The sequence below is a fragment of the Mustela nivalis genome (genome assembly GCF_964662115.1).
Source record: "Mustela nivalis genome assembly, chromosome: 12".
NCBI lineage: Eukaryota > Metazoa > Chordata > Mammalia > Carnivora > Mustelidae > Mustela > Mustela nivalis.
Genome location: NC_139031.1, coordinates 79,263,345 through 79,282,143, shown reverse-complemented (window position 1 = coordinate 79,282,143; position 18,799 = coordinate 79,263,345). Strand labels below are relative to the sequence as shown.

Below are 18,799 nucleotides of genomic sequence, written 5' to 3'. Positions count from 1 at the left end.
TAACTGCTCTTTCTTCAACAAAATATAGCCTATTGAATGTTCTTTTCCTCCTGCAATAGAAAATTGTTTACACCACTATTATTGATACAATTAAATGAATAACCAAAGTATAAAATACTGGCATAGAGATCTTTTTGCTTATCCTACTTTAGATATCAAAATAAAGAAACATACAACTGCATACAACATATGCATTATAAGATCCTCCAGGGGAAAAAAAAAAAGATGCATAATTAGATTTTCACATAAAGGTTTTACAACTCCAGTCATATCAGCAGGTTTTGAGTACTAATGGAAAATGGAATTGATGCAATTATGTTGAACAGTGGCAGGAAGCATGCTTTTAAGAGAATCAGCGTACAGAGAAAAATCCCAGTTGCATGTGCATTAAAGCTGTCAAGATGTTAAGCTAAAGATCTTCTCTCTGTGCCATCTAAACCCCCGCCCGATTCCAGGAAGTAACTTTCTGAAGCCATGCCAAGCCCTGTGCTTGAAAATAACATCTTAATTGGTTTCTTCTAATAAAATTCAAAACGTTCCTTTTGGTGATGACAATACACTCATTGTTTTATTCCTGCTTAATGTTTTGGTCTCTTGGAATGCTGTGAGTATTACTGTTCAGGGAAAAGGAAGAAAAAAAAAGCTCATGAGTGAATTTATGTAGCAACAATCTAGCTGGATGGACTGGCAAAAGTTGGAAGTTTTTGATGCCAGAAAGAGTGCTTCTATTTAAAGCCGGATTTGTATGTGATACCAATGAGATTCCAATTGCTCCCCACTGTTTGCATCATTATTACATAATAACAGTTACATGTAAATACAAAGCTAGGTTGATAATGTTTAGAGAATGTTTAAGGCTCTTATTGGCAAGTAATCCAAAATAAATTATTCAAAGTCTTTCAAACCAAGGAATAACTTAAGCCATGAGGTTTTTGTTTTTGCTTGAATTATAACAACTAGTGTGTATTTAAGAGGTTGGAAAGTTATGAAAAGAGCTCCAAAATATTCACTGGATCATATTATCAGAATTTCTACATGCCTGGTCATCATCTTAAGTTCTTTCATTGAAAGTTTTTCAAGGCAGTCTATTGACGATTTGAATACCTACAGACATAACTCTAACTTCATAATGAAACGCAATACAAATGTTATTGCATCTATACAAGTCCATTTTATAATCACTTTGGTGCTGTTCACTTATTCATTAAACAAAAGGTCTCTGTGTTAAGAATGACAGTTCTGCTGGAATTGTGTTTTTACATGTAAAGGTCTCTTACACTTGAGAGAACAGTGGCCACACATACCCCCTCTACCTGAGCCAAAGAAGGAAGGTCAGGAATACTAGGGTACTGGACTCCCTTTACTCTCGGTTTCTAATTTTGCTAGGGCGGTCTTAAAATTTTCAGACTCGTGTGCACTATCAAATTTCAGTAATGAATGAAGTGCCAGCTTGGTGCACCTCAAACAGTTTGTACAAAATGATGTCTATTTACAAAAGAGATAACATCTTTTCTAAGCTAAATTTTGTGAAATCAAGATTTTAGAAAACAAAGCATGTAAAAAAAGATTATGTTTCATATGCTATAATTGGAAATCTGCTAATTCCTTGGCAATTCATGCTAACTATAGTAACATGAGCAACCTGGGCAGCTAGACTTCACTGGCTGTAAAGGCAGCAAGCATAGAGAGCCAATTTAGATATTTGTGGTGTATGTGCATATGATTCGCCCCGTTTATTCCCTGTAGGCTCTGGTTCCTGTTATCTGTAGTAACCATGGATTACCTTCTTCTGGCAGGGTCAGCAAATCCTTTTGTTCTCACCATTACTAACCATCAGTGATGGGAAGGAGGCAAGGCTCAAAGACAGAAGTCACTAGAGTTTCTTCCTCTGCTCCTCAGCTCACTTGCCCTGAGCTGTTACTCTATGTACACCTGCGTTGCGGTAATATGTTAAGAACTACAGTGTTTGCCAAGCTAATCACCGCATTATTATGTAAGTATAAATTTGTGGTATTTGAAACTTGAACATAAGAAAGCATAAATCATACATTCAAAATGATACCAGTTATACAATAGCTTTTGTCCTGACTTCTCAACTTTCGTTTTATGCATTTACAAGACAGTATATGCTCAGGAAAGACTTAATCAGTAGCGAAACACAACAGATCTTTACTCACAGTGTACATGTGTGTATGTATGTATGTATGTGTGTACAGATAGTACATTTATTTTTACTCAGATATACATCCCCTCTCCATAACTGATTCTATCTTTAGAACGTGAAACTCCGTGCTAAGGAAATAAGATATTTTTCTTGAAAGAATTCAGCAACTGTTTCGTTAGTGCTATTACTCCTACAGAGAATCAACGTGTTTTATTTTGTTTTGTTTTTATGAGATAAGTAGTCTGACCCTCTTCTTAGAGGAATAGCAATTATCTGTTGCAAAATTATATTGATTTGATTCCTTCGGTTTATCAAGTCCATAGAGACTAGAGACTTGACATTAGCCATTACATTATATAGAAGATTAAATATGAATAATCTTATATTGAAACTAGTTCATTTTTTTCTAAGGAAATCATTTCAGTGAGATAGTAAATTAGGAATTAATTGAGTAGAATATTTCATACTTTTTAATCTAGAATCTTAAATGCTAGCAAGTCTAAAATTGAGAAAGGCAAGAATACTAGGCATTTTCATTGATATCACTTCAAACTAGGACGTAAGATTAATGATTGTTTTCCTTCTAAGACCATTTATAAATGAATATTCTATTCTAGGTGTTGACAAAGAGGAAAATGGTATCCTGATGTACACAGCACAACAATCAAAACTCTTGACTTATGGGAGTTATAATTTGAGAAAGGCAAGACAAAGAAAGGATGTTCATTAACTTACATGAATTAGACACCAATAAAAATATGAATTTTTGACATTTATGTATAGCCTCACTCTTTCCTCAGAGAACTCGAAATGTTTCTAATACAGTGTTAAAATATATTTAAAATTTGACACAATAATCCACAAATTATTGCTAAAAAACAGTAGTTAATTGAAAATTTAGGGAATGTTAAGGGTGCAGTGTTGCACATACTTTGGGAAACAAATTACATGAGGCAAATCTGTTAAAATTCCTATTAATGGCTTGGTATTTCTGAAGATTTTATAATACACATTTGCAGAATTCTCTACAAGCACAGCTATCATTAACGTTTCTCTTCTTATACCATTTCCTCCAGTCGTGCCTCTGTCACCAATGGGCTGCAAGTCCTTACCCTCTCTGGGCCTTCACGCCTAACTACTTCATAGGCATTCTGTAATAAATGACATAAAAATGGAAATCCTCCAAAAAGTGAAAAGCACTCTGCAACAGTAACATTTCCCTACAGAGTTCTCAAAGGCAGTTAATTCCCACTGAATAAGGAGGGGAGACTGAAGTGATAGCTTTGGAGAAGCATGCACCTTGGAAATGTAGGATGAACTTGCCATCTTTTACAGCTCAGCACATTGTTTCGGGGAGAGCACTGCCCTAAAATAGCACATAGCTCAGCACTTAGCTCTGCCTTTTATGTGCCCTTCTTGCCAACTCATAGACTGTGTCAGAAAATGTCTAACTTTTCTGTTCCTTGCTTTTAAATTTGTTTTCATTAGCAACAGTGGTCCTCAGGAACATATAAATGAAAGTACAGAAGGCAAAAGAGTACTGGAAATTGTCCAAAGCTCACAGCTCTCTTTCTCAATACTTTCATTTTTGACAGTAATGGAACTAAAACCAAAATGATAGTTTCTTATACCTTGTCACATAAAAGATATTGAGGAAATGGAAAAATGGAGCATATCTCAGTGCTCTCTTTAGTAGATGCTGCAATGGTATCCATAAAAAAAGAACATTTGAATCATTTTTTTTTCTTTAAGAGAAAATGTAGGTTTTATTGAACTTATGAAGACACTACTCTGATAAATTTGCACGGTTAGCTAAAGGGAATGAATAATAAATTTTCCTATAGTTATCCTTTGTCTTAGCTGGGACTTGCTCCCTTAGCTACAAAGGAAGACCTTATCTACCGCAATGAAAGAAGAGCATTCCACAGGAGTAATTCCCTTATCCTCACCTTGATGAATCCAGAATTGAAGGGGTACTTAGGGATGGTATAGAGAGTGAATTTTATTTCCTTTATTTTCAGGAAGGAAGGATATTCTAAAAGAAAAAGAGAAGTCTATTGTGACACCTTTCACATGATAAAGTGAGTTTTACTGATTTTGTGAGTCTTAAAACTAATTCTAGTAGCATCTACTGAAGTGGCTCTGGCTGTGGAGTCTGATTGCTGTGTTTTGTGTGTGTGTGTCCTTTTCCATCCCTGTGACCTCAGGCAAGTTACTTTCTTGGATTCTCCATTTTATGAGGATAAAAATAGTACCTAATTCACAGTCTTGTTTAGAGAATTAAAAATAATGCCTGGCACAAAGGCAATATTAATGTTAGTGATTATTATAACAAACACAAATAAATTATCAGAAGTATTTTGAAAAAACAGAAGACAAATATCATACATCTACGAAGAATGGAAAAATGCTTATCTTTAGTTCTAAGTATGTTCTTCAAAATCAAAATTGCAGAAAGGTATGTAACATATATTTTTAATCTACATATATGAGTAACATCAAAATGTTTGATCAATCTGTAAACAAATTTAAAATAAGCTATCTAAAGCAATCTGCAGATTCAATGTAATCCCTTATCAAATACCAACAGTATTTTTCACCAAACTAAAACAAATAATCCTAAAGTTTGTATGGAACCTCAGAAGACCCTGAATAACAAGAGAAGTCTTGAAAAGGAAGAACAAAATTGGAGGTATCACAACCCAGATTTCAAAACAGAGAGTATGGCACTGGCACAAAAATAGACACATAGATCAATGGAACATGACAGAGTGAGAAAATAAACCCATACTTATATGGTCAATTAATCTGTTCAAAGGAAGCAAGAATATACAATAGGGAAAAGACTATCTTCAATGAATGGTGTTGGGAAAAATCAGACAGCCACATGCAAAAGAATGACAGTAGACCACTGTCTTATACCACATACAGGAATAAACTCAGGATGGATTAAGGACTAGATGTGAGACCTGAAACCATAAAACTCCTAGAAGAAAACATGCGCAGTAATCTCTTGGACATCAATCTTAACAATATTTTTCTGGATCTTTCTCCCCAGCAGGGGAAACAAAAACGAAAATAGACAATAAGGGCCATATCAAACTCAAAAGCTTTTGCACAATGAAGGAAACCATCAACAAAATGAAAAGGCAATCTACTGTGGGGGAGCATGTTTGCAACTGACATATCCAATAAGAGCTTAATATTCAAAATATATAAAGAACTTAAACAACTCAACACCAAAAAAAACCCCAATTCAATGAAAAATGAGCAGAGGCCCTGGACAGACCTTTCTCCAAAGACAAACAGATGGTCTAAAACACATGAAAAGATGCTCAACATTACTTAATCATCACAGAAATACAAACCAAAATTATAATGAGCTATTACTTCATACCTGTCAGAATGGCTAGTATCAAAAAGACAAGTAGTAACAGGTCTTGCCAAGGATGTGGAGGAAAGGGAAGCTTCGCATACTGTTGGCAGGATTGAAAACTGGGACAGCCTTTAGGAAAACAGTATGGAGTGTCCTCAAAAAATTTAAAAAATAGAAATATCATTTGACCCAGGAATTCCATTTCTGGGTATTTACTCAACTAACACAAAAACACTAATTTAAAAAGATGCCAGCACCCCTATGTTTATTACAACATTATTTGCAATAGCCAAAATATGGAGGTTACATAAATGTCCATCAATAAATGAAAGGATAAAGCAGCTATGGTACACACACACACACACACACACACACACAGGACCATTACTTAGCCATAAAAAGGAATGAAATCTTATAATTTACAATAACATGGGTAGACTTAGAGGGCATTATTCTAAGTGAACTAAGTCAGAAAAAGACAAATGCCATATTATTTCACTTACACATGGAATCTATAAAAACAAAACAAATGAACAAACAAACAAAAAACTGTTAAATACAGAGAACTGGTGGTTCCCAGAGAAGAGGAAGGGGGGGGGCATAACAGGTGAAGGAGATTAAGAGGTACAAACTTCCAGTTATAAAACAAACAAGTTACAGAGATGAAAAGTACAACATAGGGAATATACTAAATAATACTGTAATAACATTTTATGGTAACAAATAGTGACTACATTTATCATGGTGAGCAATGAGTAATGTATCAATTACTGAATCACTACATTGTACACCTGAAGTTAATATTGTTTATCAATTATACTTCAATAACATTAATTAGTTAAACGATCTAATATCACTTGAACTATCTTCATTCAACAGAGAGTTCGATCATAATTGTTTATACATATCTATGAATAATCATGGAATAGGACACACTTTTTTTAGGGAAGTGCTTTGGTGAGATGACTGAAAAAAACACAGAACAAAAGCTCACTCTTTTAATATCATATCACTGGAGCATCCCATCCTTGTTTGTAGTCACAGGAACCCTGTACCTTTAGAAATGGCTTATCATCACAGCATCATCTTTTGGCAACAGAACTAAGCTTACTGGAATTTGACAAAACTCACTGTGAGCAAGAATTACTCTTTTTATGAGAGGAAAATAAGAATTTTCAACTTTTATCCAAAATCTTTAAAAGAACACATCATTGTAACATATTTCTATCCTAATACTTCTCAAGAGACATTCCTTGCTCTACTTAAAACTTCTCTAATTCAAGACTATGAAAGAGATTTTGTTTTATTTGGACTACTAGAATCCTATACCAATATATATTATAGGGGAAAACAGACATACAAAATTTCTTAGCAATTTCTTCTCATCTTCTATTCTCAGTATAACAGTTTTAACTGGTTCTTTATATCACAATTTAGTGCTACTCTACTTAAAAGTCTTTATGATTTAGGTGATGTCCTACTCACAGTTGTATTCATCAATCCCTTTCTGATTTCAAAAACATTCTCAAAGGGGGAAGAATGCAGAATTTCTTACTCACAGCAGCATTCCTTGTTGAGTTTGATGTTATTAAATATGCAGGTGTTCTTAAAGATGTTTAACTGACATTTAAGTGAAACTATCAGAGGGGAATTAAAATAAACTGCATCAACACAAATTTTCCCAAGAACTAAATATTTCAGAAGATTCTATACAACCTGAATGAGCTTTCTCTAAGATTAATGGAGAAATCAAGAACAATTGGCTTTATTTTTATCTCTTGGGCAACCATAAGAGAAACTGTTTTCAACAAATGTGCCTTGTAATGTTAATGCTACCAGAGTTCATAAAGAGACAATTTATTATTTTGAGTTTATTGTCCAACAACAATTCATCAGCTTTCAGGTTAAGCTCACTAGTTCACAGGGGTCCTTTTATTTGTCGTTTAATTAAGCTTCTTGTCAAATGAGGCAGATATTAAAAGATAAAAGATGTTTTGTAAAATTCCAGCATCTTTCATTTATATACTATCGATGACCTGGAGACTTTGACAATTTTATTAATGAAAATTGAGCACCAAAAGAAGGTAAAAAAGAATCACAAAGTAAATCACTGAAAGAACTGATAATCCTATGCAAGCTTAGTCTCTACACTTCATATACTTGCTTCTCAATAGAACTCAAACTGACATTTTTATGTTTTTAAGCCACCATCATACACATGTAAATGTAAAACTCAACCCTGAGTCAGAAAATTGGCAAATATAAGGTAAGGAAAAAATGTATCCAAATGGTAGAAATCTTGATAAAGTTTCAATCTTTTAACTGTCATTTTCCTTTTGAGTTTAAGGCAATTAGTTGCAGGTTTCAGTGGAGTTGGGGGCAGTTTAGTAGTAGGGACTCTTTACTGTTCTAGTGAACACAAGCAAACAATTATTAGCAATCACAAATAATTGACTTTTCTGCAAGGCATCTAACTATTGGTGAATTTATTTTTGAGTTTTTGTGACTCTGTAAGTGCTTTGTATATTTCCACAGCCACCTTGATAACTCAAGAGTTTTGAGCCAAAGGAAAACTTGAAATAGAACCAGACTGCTGCCTGTTCGGTAAAATGATATACAGGCTTTTTGAAGCCTATGGGATACTGAGTGCATCCTACTTCTTTATTTTATTTTGGTTTGGGGTGTGTGTGTGTGTGTGTGTGTCCCAGGCTTGTTTACCCAAGAAAAAAGTGATGAGGGATGTGGGAATATCCTACTTCTTTATTTCAGGATATTATGTTTCTAGATCAAAAACCATGCAAATATAAATGATAATCCAGAATTTATCAGGATTACTTAAAAAAAAAAAGTCTGACATCTTAGAGGTTTGTACTGGACAGATAAAATATGTTCATGGCTGAATTATTGCCTATAAGGTAACAGAGGTGGAACTACTGTTTAATTTTGGATAAGTTAACTCCTGAATTATAGTTGATATCCAATCTTACACATAAACAAGCAAGAAATTTTGCTATGTCAGTAACTTAATAATACTCTTTAGTTCATATAAGATCAACTAGATAAAAAAAATCTTAATTAAAATAAACTTTAGGATTTAATAATTTCTGTACAGAAAATGTACTCCAAAGACCAAGTATTCCTCAGTAAATTTCAATTTACTCAGCAAAGGAAAAGGGGGAAAAACATCTAATACACTATTTAGGAGTATGTTTATGACATATTTTTGGTATTTATATAAATATATTTATATTTGTATTTTATTTTATGGGTATATTTATACATATATATTTCATGTCATGGTACAGAAGTGGATCAGAAATTATCCTATATGCCCTCCACATTCCTGATGTTTTATGGTATTCTTAAATGTTCCAAGAGTGGGAAAAAGTTGTCTAAAATTTCAAGCCATGCACTGTACCAGAATAATCATAAGAAGTAAACTAAGTAGGTAGGGTTCTTAATAAGTTCAAGTTTATCATGAAAAATTGGACTTTAAAAAAATAGAATCTTAAATAATGCATTTCTGCATTACTTTAAAAGTCTAGACATATCTAGACATGCTAGACACACTAGCATATATAGATGCCAACAATATTAAAGATTAAGGCAACATTCCTGACAGGTCACCAGTCAAGGCCCTGTGGAGGGCTGTGTATGTATGAAGTCTCTTCCCTTTAATAAAGAAAACTAGGCTTCCAATCAAAACACACAAAAAACTCTCTAGAAGAAAACATCTAAAATTTATAGAGATGAAATGTCTTTTAGAGAAGAAATAGATAAAGAGATTTGAGAATTAACTGGAAAGAGTAAATATAAAAGTTGAATTCCCAGATTATGTTGAATCTCTAGTGTATAACATGTGAAAAGTTTGGAAATAGATAGAAAATATTTGATCATCAGCTATGTACCAGGATACGATTCTAAAGCTATCTGTGCAAAAAGTAACAAAAATTTTTCTCTCATGGTACTTGTATCTTAATGCTAAGATGAAGAAATTTTGCATCTACTTAGTAACTGTTCATTGTCTTAAATTAACCAAGATTCATGATGAAAGACTGATGTAGAATACTAAGGCTCTATTAGTTGGGAAGGTAAAGTGGTTAGAAGTATCAAAATGTACATTAATTCAACGTTTATTGAAAAATAGCAAGTGGCAGTCTCCACACTAAGTGGAGGGGAAGTAATTATAGTATAAAAGACCATAGTTTTACCCTAAAGGAATTTATTTACTAACTCTAATGTAAGTCTTTGTGTATTTTAATAAGACATATACTATATACTACACGACACAATTTACAAATTTAATTCATTTCATTTTAAAAAGAGTTCTGTATTATTCTCATTCTATAGATGATAAAATTCTAGATTAGAGAGATTAAGTAACTACCCCAATGTAGCATCTCCAGAAAGTAGCAGGGAACTATGATTTAAAAACAGCTCTATATGACTTCCAAATTTATGAATTTTTAAAAATTGTTTGTTTAGTTTTGTTCTCTCCCTTGCCCGGGTCCTTCCTACAAAATGTTTTTGAAAGCATTGAAAGGAATTATTGTAGAACACTTCCTCAAAGGAGATGATATTATAAAGCAAAACTAAGCTTAGACATGTTATAAATTTGGTTACTAAGGGTCTTAGAGTTAAGTTAGCCCCCCAATTAACTGGTTGGGAGAACAAAGGTCCTGACAAAGTTTCAGAGTTAATTAGTGAAGAACCAAAGTTTGAAAATCCTGATATTCCATGTAAACGCTGTTCTCACAGCATTCAAATGCTCACATTTTCACATACATCAAATGCTCACACTTTCACATACATCAAAATATATGTTTAAACACAGTCCTAGTATTTTAATAAAAACTTTCTAGAGGCCACTAGAATGATGACAAACATTTTTCCCATATATTATAACTAAAATTTTGTTGGTATTTTCCATTATACAAAAAAGGTAGAAGTATTATATACAGACAAAAATACATTTTAGAACTCTAATTATTATCAGGAATAATCAGGGATATGTCAGTATCTAATAATAGAAATTTTTAAAAATGAAGTAAAAATTGATAGACCTGAAAAGAGAAATAGACAAATTCATAATTATAGTTGGAAAGTTCATTTTCTTCTGTCAGTAATTGAAGGAACAAGTAGGGAGAAAGTCAGTAAGGATAGAGAAAACATAACAAACCATCAACTGATTGAATCTAATTGGCATTAATAAAACATTCAATGTGACAAAAACAGAATATACATTATTTTCTTTGTAGGCTATAGTCAGTGCAATAAAACAAGTTTTCATAGTTTTTTAGAGAAACTGAGGTATGTTATGTATGTTCTTTGACAATAAGAGACTGAGTCAAAGACCTACAACATAAAGATATATAAAAAACAAACAAATATCCTCAAATTACACAACATATTTCTAAATAACTTGTGAGTAAAATAATAAATAAGGGGAGCAATTAGAAGACATTTTGAACTGACTGAAAATCAGAATGCATTTTATCAACATATGCAGAACACTGCTACACAGTGTACCAAGGGAAATTTGTAGCATAACTGGTTATATTAGGATAAAAGTTCTCAAATCAGTGACTTATGTTTGTTTCCATGTTAAGAATTTCCAAAAAGAAGAGCAGACTAAACACAAAGCAAGAAGAAATAAGACAATTTCATTTTAGAGCAAATAAAAAGAAATATTAGACAGAATAATAATAATAATAAAAATAACAAAACCAAAGCTGATTTTTAAACAGATCAATAAAAAGGAAAAAGTTCATCTCCACATGGATCAGTCAGAACATAAAGGATGTAGACACAAATTATCAGTTCCATAAATGAAGTAAAGAACATTACTACAGATCCTACAGACATAGTGAGGATAGTAAGGTAATACTATAGACAACTTCATGTCAATAACTTGCATATCTTAGATTCACAATCTGAATTACTAAGTGAAAAAATAATCTTATTATAAGAATCTGCCTCGTTTTAAAACAGAAACAACACTTAACACATTTAACTTAGAATCACATTTTATATCTTTTAAAATATAGACAATATTTCCATTTTTCTCAAGCTCAAAGACTTTTTGTAAAATGATGTGCAACTGATACCTATTATCAAATTGTACTGTATTTATTTCTGGCTTTGCAAAATACTACATGCTAAAATCCTTATTGGATAAAGGCAAAATCATCTCAACAATGCTTTCCCTTGTATATTAATAAGCAGCATAAATTTGTCTATTGTACATAAATAGCCTTGACTTTCCTTATGACCCTTATAGATTCCAAAGATTTTCTGAGGAAAAAAAAATACAATTACAATAATGCTATGAAATATGATTCTGTCAAACTGGATTTTTTCTTAATAAAAATTCAACTTAATCAAAAAGTCTTTGCATGAACCTTATATTTATTTGAAAAGCTATTTGGCTTAAAAATTAGAATAATAACAATTATAAAACATAGCATTTAATAGGAATCACAGTTCTTTAACATGCAAGATTTAGCTTGTACAAATGTAACTAATTAATAACATCTGAAGTACATTCTCTCAGAGGACTGATGACCATCTGGTTGACCTTGCACTAGATCAATAGAGAAGGCAAATCTGTAAATCATTGTTTCCCAAATGTTATCAGTCCATCACTCTACCACAAGAAGAAGGGATAAAACTTGGATGGGAGAAGAGATCTCTTGTTTCACACATTTCTAATTGACTTCGATTGTTAATTGGACTGTAAGACAAGACTGAGAGCATTCTTCTGAAGTCCCATATAGAAAGAGACTGGCAGAAGACCAAGTAATAGTGAAGGAAAAGAATTCAAGACAAAAGAGTTTGGAGGCAAGGTAATTATGAGAGAATATAAAGATGCAAATGACCTCTGTGTGGTATAAGTTGATATTATTTTAATTTCTTCAGAATCATTTTCCAACTCATAAATTTTGGCTGAAAAATAGTGACAGAAATTTTGAAAGAAATGAAAGAAATTATATATCATATATATTTTAATTAATATATAGTCGTACTTGTGTCAACTCTGTAAAAGTTCTCTATTTTAATGTTAAGAGTAAATAATTTTGGAAGAAATGTAGTTACTCATTATGATACACAGAAAATTCATCATAAAATCAGTGAGAAACTTTAAATAATAAGAAATTTGGGAAAGGCACCTGAACAAAATAATTATGAATTAATGATTAAAATTTATACATTTTAACAATTGTTTTGTCCAAGGAATTTTTTCTATGATACTATGCCTAAAATATAGTTTACTGTAAGAAATTTTTGTATTAATTTAGAAATTATGGAATTTCATTATTTGTTCTCCCTGTTGATATAACTCTTCAAAACAAATTATGTGATATTCTGTCTGATTATCTCCTAAAAAGAATAAAATATTATAGAACTCTCAGATCAATAGCTTATCTTACCATGCTGTATTCTATATATGTTATAAATTAAGGTAAGTCTTATTCTACAAGAATCTGTTTTGAGTTTGAGAGCATTAAACATGGAGTATTTTAAAAAGCCCATTATAACTTCTAGTCACTTTACACACAGCAGTTACTGTCCCACTTAGTACTGAAGTTTGTTTTTAAAAATTTATACTACTTAGGGGTGCTTGGGTCGCTCAGTGGGTTAAAGCCTCTGCCTTCAGCTCAGGTCATGATCTCAGGGTCCTGGGATTGAGCCCCACATTGGGCTCTCTGTTCAGCGGAAAGCCTGCTTCCTCCTCCCTCTCTCTGATTGACTCTCTGCCTACTTGTGATCTCTGTCTGTCAAATAAATAAATAAAATCTTTAAAAAATTTTTTATACTACTTAATTTCCTCTATAAAAGATAAACTGTAAAGTTTTCAAATAATGGACTTGATGAATTATCTCTGGTGACACACTCGTTTTTTAAATTTACACATTTTGAGTTAAGTTTGGGGTAAAAAAATTTTAGTTAGTTTTTTTTTGTTTCTTTTTTTTTTAATTTTGTTTTTATTTTTTATAAACATATAATATATTTTTATCCCCCGGGGTACAGGTACCTAGATGTCCATCAACAGATGAATGGATAAAGAAGATGTGGTATATATACACAATGGAATACTATGCAGCCATCAAAAGAAATGCAATCTTGCCATTTGCAACGACATGGATGGAACTAGAGGGTATCATGCTTAGCGAAATAAGTCAAGCGGAGAAAGACAACTATCATATGATCTCCCTGATATGAGGAAGTGGTTAGTTTTGATGCCACAGAACAAGTTTAGATAATGAATCTATGAGACCACTCCATCTTCCTATGTATATTGAGAGAAATATAGAAGAGAAAAATTGCAATACCACCTAATGCTTTTATTTTTTGTTTTATTAGATATTTCCTAGTTCTCAACTTGAAAGAAAAGGTATAAGTAGACTGATGTTACAGTAATTAAAAAAAAAAAAAAAAAGACACTTCCAAGGGTCTGTTTTTCCTTTCTTCACAACTTAACTGAATAGCCACGGGTTTTAAGGGAGAATGGCTGGTTTAGAAGCTAAGGAAGCAATTAGAAGCGTACACACTTTAAGTTCCAAGTAAAGCTCTTTCAGTGCTTATGATAACCTTGGGGAAAGCCCTTGGTGACTAAAGAAGGAAAGAAAGAAAAAGATACCCATTTGACTGATAAGTGTCAGTCATCTGCTCTTTGAAATTCAAGATAATAAAGCTTTTCAAAGACAGGCTATAGAAAGGTCTGAGAGTATACTGTTTCTCAAGTAAAATGAAAATATGCTCAATGACACTAAGGTTTATACAAAAAGCAAGTTGAAAAAAGTAATAAACTAAATAACCCTGATTGGCAAGATGATCTTCTTGATCCATTTCTTATTCTTGTCCAATTAGCATGGACTGACCAAAGTCATCCATCTATAAGTCATTTGAATTATCTAGATTAAAACTCATGCATACATTTGGCAAACCATTCCCTCGGAGGGTCTTCTACCTTTTATGTTTGAGCAAATTTGAAATCACATCCATTTTCCTAAGCTTCTGAAGATAATATTTGTACACAACAGCAATTAAAAACATATTTCCAACTATTCTTTTATATCCTTTTCAATTAATTAGGAGATTTTGCCAATCCCAGGAACTCCTCCTTTTGGACATGGAAGAAGCACCATTAGAACAACATATGGAGGAACCAGTTTTGGAGGGTAAGACCAAAATTTATTAAGAAAATTTTTAAATAATTAAGCCTACATAGACCTCTCTGCTGATAAGGATTAGCACACGGCGGGTGCTTCTCAAACACCAGGTGACTAGAAAGAAGATACTTCAAAACGGGAAGAAAATATTTCAAGTATTTTCATCTACAAATACAATAGAGGGCTTTTTTCTATGAACCAATAATTTCAAATAGCCATGTCATCCAAAAAAGCAGTCCAGTAAATATTTTCAAAATTAATCAATAGTCAATATTTCACTACCTTTAATTTATTATTAATATTTGGATCTGGTTGTGAAATATTTAAAAAGTTTTCAAATGACATTTTCCCATAGTATTTATCAACTTTCTTACCATCAAACGTTAAATAAACTCTTGCTTGGGGCTGAGATGATCCTTTTACACAGATAGAACAAACAAATACTCCAAACAACACGAAAACTGCCCGGAATGCCATATCTTCAGATTTGCAAGTTAGTATCCAAGGGAAAATACCTTTAAAAGAGAGGTAACAAGTTTGTCATATTTCATTTCACATTTTAGGAGCACACCTGTGCACATACACAGAGATACACACAAAACCAGCAATCTAGACAGAGCACCTTATTCACAGAAGACATATCTGAACTTTGACAGTCATGCAAACAGTAGGAGGTGCTCTGATTTTGTTTCTTAGATGTGAAAATTTGGATTAGATTCATTTGTATCTGGAAGTCTTTGGGCGAAAACAAACTGCTTGCTCTTCCAACAAATAATGCTAATATTAAAGCAGAACAAAGCATCCAGGAAAAAGGTATTGGTTCCCAAAGAAAAACCCAATATTTAAAGTTGATCTTCTAACAATCACTTAACATTGAAAAGACTTGAGAATGGTACCAATATGTATTAGTGGATGAAAACTTCTCTTTCTATCATAAATATAGTAGTAGCAGGAAAATGCCACATGAACATTCACGTGCACCCACTCACTTCCATCCTCATTAGCTCTTTTGGAGTAATCATCTGAGATGATTTTTTACACATAAATATATGTGTGCTCAATCCGTGACCACTGAAATCACTCAAATTAGTTATCTGCTAATTTATACAGATGACCATGCAGCTGTTAAATGATGCAGATGAGGTAACCATGGACTAGTGCCAAATTCAAACCAATGACTTAGTGGTGAACAATTCAGTGAACTATGTATCCCTCAATGCATATTTAAAATAAATCAACTAGAAAGCAGGCTGTCAAAATTCCAAAAGATAAATGAGAGAGAAAAGCATTACCTTTTGAGACTGTAGCTATAACACTGATACATGCTATTAACTAATGTCTGAATACCAAGGAAGATCAGGTAATGGGTAACTAGAGAGTCACAGCAGCTCCACTGGCCACAATATACAAAATAAACCCAAGACCATGAAAGAAATCATATAATTTTGAGTCTGATGTAATTATACAATAAAATGACAGAGATTAATCTAGAAATTTACTTTTACAGGTTACAATAATTCTAATCTTCACTATTATGTGTCTTTTAATATTAAACTCTTAACATTATTTAATAAAGAAAGGCCACAAAAAATTGAAAAGACTGCCTCATGAACACAGAGGAAAAAGCACAGTTAAATTAAACATGCCTTTTTTAACAATTTAAACATTTTAAACAGTTGATTTCCTAGGTGGTACATGTTATGAGACACAGAAACAAAACTGTTTGCCTCTTTTACCACACAGATGGAGGAAACCCTAGAGATGTTTGTGTTGGTAATTTTCAAATGAAACAGTTTCTTCCTGCTTCCACAACCTCTTCACCTTGTCATCCCTAAATTAACTTACAAGAAAATTGATTTTATGGGATAACTTTCCCTTAGTAATTTGCTCCCTGGTTTTGTGGCTTAAGAGTTAAAAAAAAAAAAAAAAAGGCTATAAATACGACTAACTTTGTCTCTTTATTAAGCAGGCGGATAATATTTACACATTTTTACATATTGCTATTATTAGTATTTTATCTGGTATGTCTCACCAAAAGTAACATATGCTAAAACTTGCAAAGAATAATAGTGGAGATGAAATGACAAGTCAATTGAAGTGAGGATACAGAGCAATGTGATTTCAAGACTACCTGGAGATGAGAAGTGAGGGAAAGCCAAGGGTCTTACACGTGCGTCCCCCCAATATATTATAACTTCCCTTTAACTGAGACACTTAGACATGCTGCTTGTTTTCACTTCTACGGATTCAACACTAATAACATGCAGGACAAGGAATCGGAATCGTACGTCCTCTCCAGCAACCTTGCATTAGAAGGCACTGAAATACTCAACTTTAAACTCGCCGCAGGTGTCTTAACCTAAAGAAACAACTCAAGCAGGGCTCTCAGCAAGGAAAACACTGCCCTGACAAACTGCATGTGCTCTTAGGAAGATGTCCAGACTTGAGCACACCGATGTGTAAAAAAAAAAAAAAAAGTCGGTACACGGAACCAAAAGTTATATTTTGCTAAATCTGTAATGCCGGAAATAATGAATTCAGCTTACCGAGATGGGAAGAGATCGGCGCGTAAAAGTCATCAATTTGCTACCGGTGTGGCTCCGCGTGTCTCTCTAGTCTTTTTCCCAGAAGACTTTAATTTCTAGAGCGTCCCAGCGGTGAAATTCTTTCTTCCCGGTCCTCTGAGTTTCTTTGTAAAAGAATCCTGAACGTCGCAGTGCTGCGGCACCGGGAGCCCTACTCCGCGTCGCTCAATCAAGGACTTCGGAGTGAATGGAAAGTGGCCGGGCACCGGGGGCGAGCGCTCGGGTGTCCGATTACAGCGACGCGGCGCGCGGGTCGGGCAGCCCGGGCGCACCGCCCAGCCGGCTAGCCTCACCCGCCCAGCACACCCGCTGCATCTCCGCCGCCGCGAGGCCCCACCCAGAGCACGCCCGCGAGAGGGTGGCAGGGAGCCCCGAGGGCGGGCGGCGATCCGCCCGACGGGCGGGGCCGACCCCAGGACGGGCTGCCGGGAGATGCAGGAATGCGCGCTGCAGGCTGGAGGACCAGCTCGCTTACTCTGCTCCTTTCGCGGTCCGTGGTGGAGTGAGCAACTCCTAGGGTGAGCTGCAAGGATTTTGTTACCGGCAGCTCTTGGAAGGCATTCAGGATTTGCTAAGCCGTAAATATCAAAGTGCAAAGCAGTTTTTTTTTCCCCCCAGAAAAGGATCACTGCATCCTTTTAAGGCAAAGAGATGCGTTTGTAAAAGGGCATGAGTCTTATCCTTTTCCTGCAGCAGATTTTCTAAAACCGGTAGAGATAAACCAACTATCTCATCGCAGTTTACCCTTTTAATGGGTGTTGTTTTCCATTGCGTTTCCTTAATATCCCGAAGGCAGTAACTCTGTTGACCTCTACACATTGACTCATATTCAGAACTCTTCCCTCCAGGGTAGTCTCAAAACATAATTACAAGAAATTATTTCACAATTCTGCGGAAGAAGGCTGTTTGAATTATGGCACCAGATAGAAGTGTACAAATCTAGACATTAGGGATATATTTCCAACACTACTTTCAGGAAAACTTGTTACACTCTGGAATTGACTTTAATATTTAAGTGAAAATTATTTCTCTGGACCGCAGTGGACTAGATATTTAAACAGGAGGACAAATGAGCTTTGACAAGCCCCCCCCCCCCCATAAAATGAGCAGGTATTGTTTAAAAATAAATCACTGTGGGCTACAACAGCCCACAGATGTCACTATACAAAGAATATGGAATGTGATTTCTCCATCTTGTTCCTTATAATTTTCTTTATGAAATAAAGCAGTTCACTAAATTCTTATAAACTGAATCACAGAAAATACTTCTGAGAGTGCAAAATCATTGATGGTGTGGGCCAGTTGAATTAAATATCAGGTGAGAGGAAGTGAACAGGTGATTAAGACATATCTTTCATGTGCCAAGCACTACCTGTTATGTCCAGTTGGCATAAACCTGTCTTTAACTCTTTCTGTACAGATGAGCTATAAAGGGATGATATCAAATGTAATTTTAAGAGTTCAAAAAAATGCAAATTTCAAGACTAAAAAATTATATTCC

At 34.0% G+C, this 18,799-nt stretch overlaps 1 protein-coding gene and 1 long non-coding RNA gene across 2 annotated transcripts in view; one reads left to right on the top strand and one right to left on the bottom strand.

Annotated features, from left to right (window-relative positions):
• Window positions 1-17,797, bottom strand: part of SEMA3C (semaphorin 3C) — a 171,169-nt gene extending 153,372 nt beyond the window's left edge. The window contains exons 1-2 of the mRNA XM_082692640.1: window positions 17,260-17,797; window positions 15,088-15,228 (exon numbers count right to left, since the gene is read on the bottom strand). Of these exons, the coding sequence (XP_082548766.1) occupies window positions 15,088-15,190 (103 nt within the window). The 5' untranslated portion in view covers window positions 15,191-15,228; window positions 17,260-17,797. The remainder of the gene's footprint in view (window positions 1-15,087; window positions 15,229-17,259) is intronic.
• LOC309845131 lies at window positions 1,695-15,080 on the top strand. The gene is made up of 3 exons (XR_014301059.1): window positions 1,695-1,993; window positions 4,186-4,245; window positions 13,572-15,080. It is a non-coding gene; the product is annotated as an uncharacterized lncRNA (long non-coding RNA).
• Window positions 17,798-18,799: the final 1,002 nt, after the last annotated feature.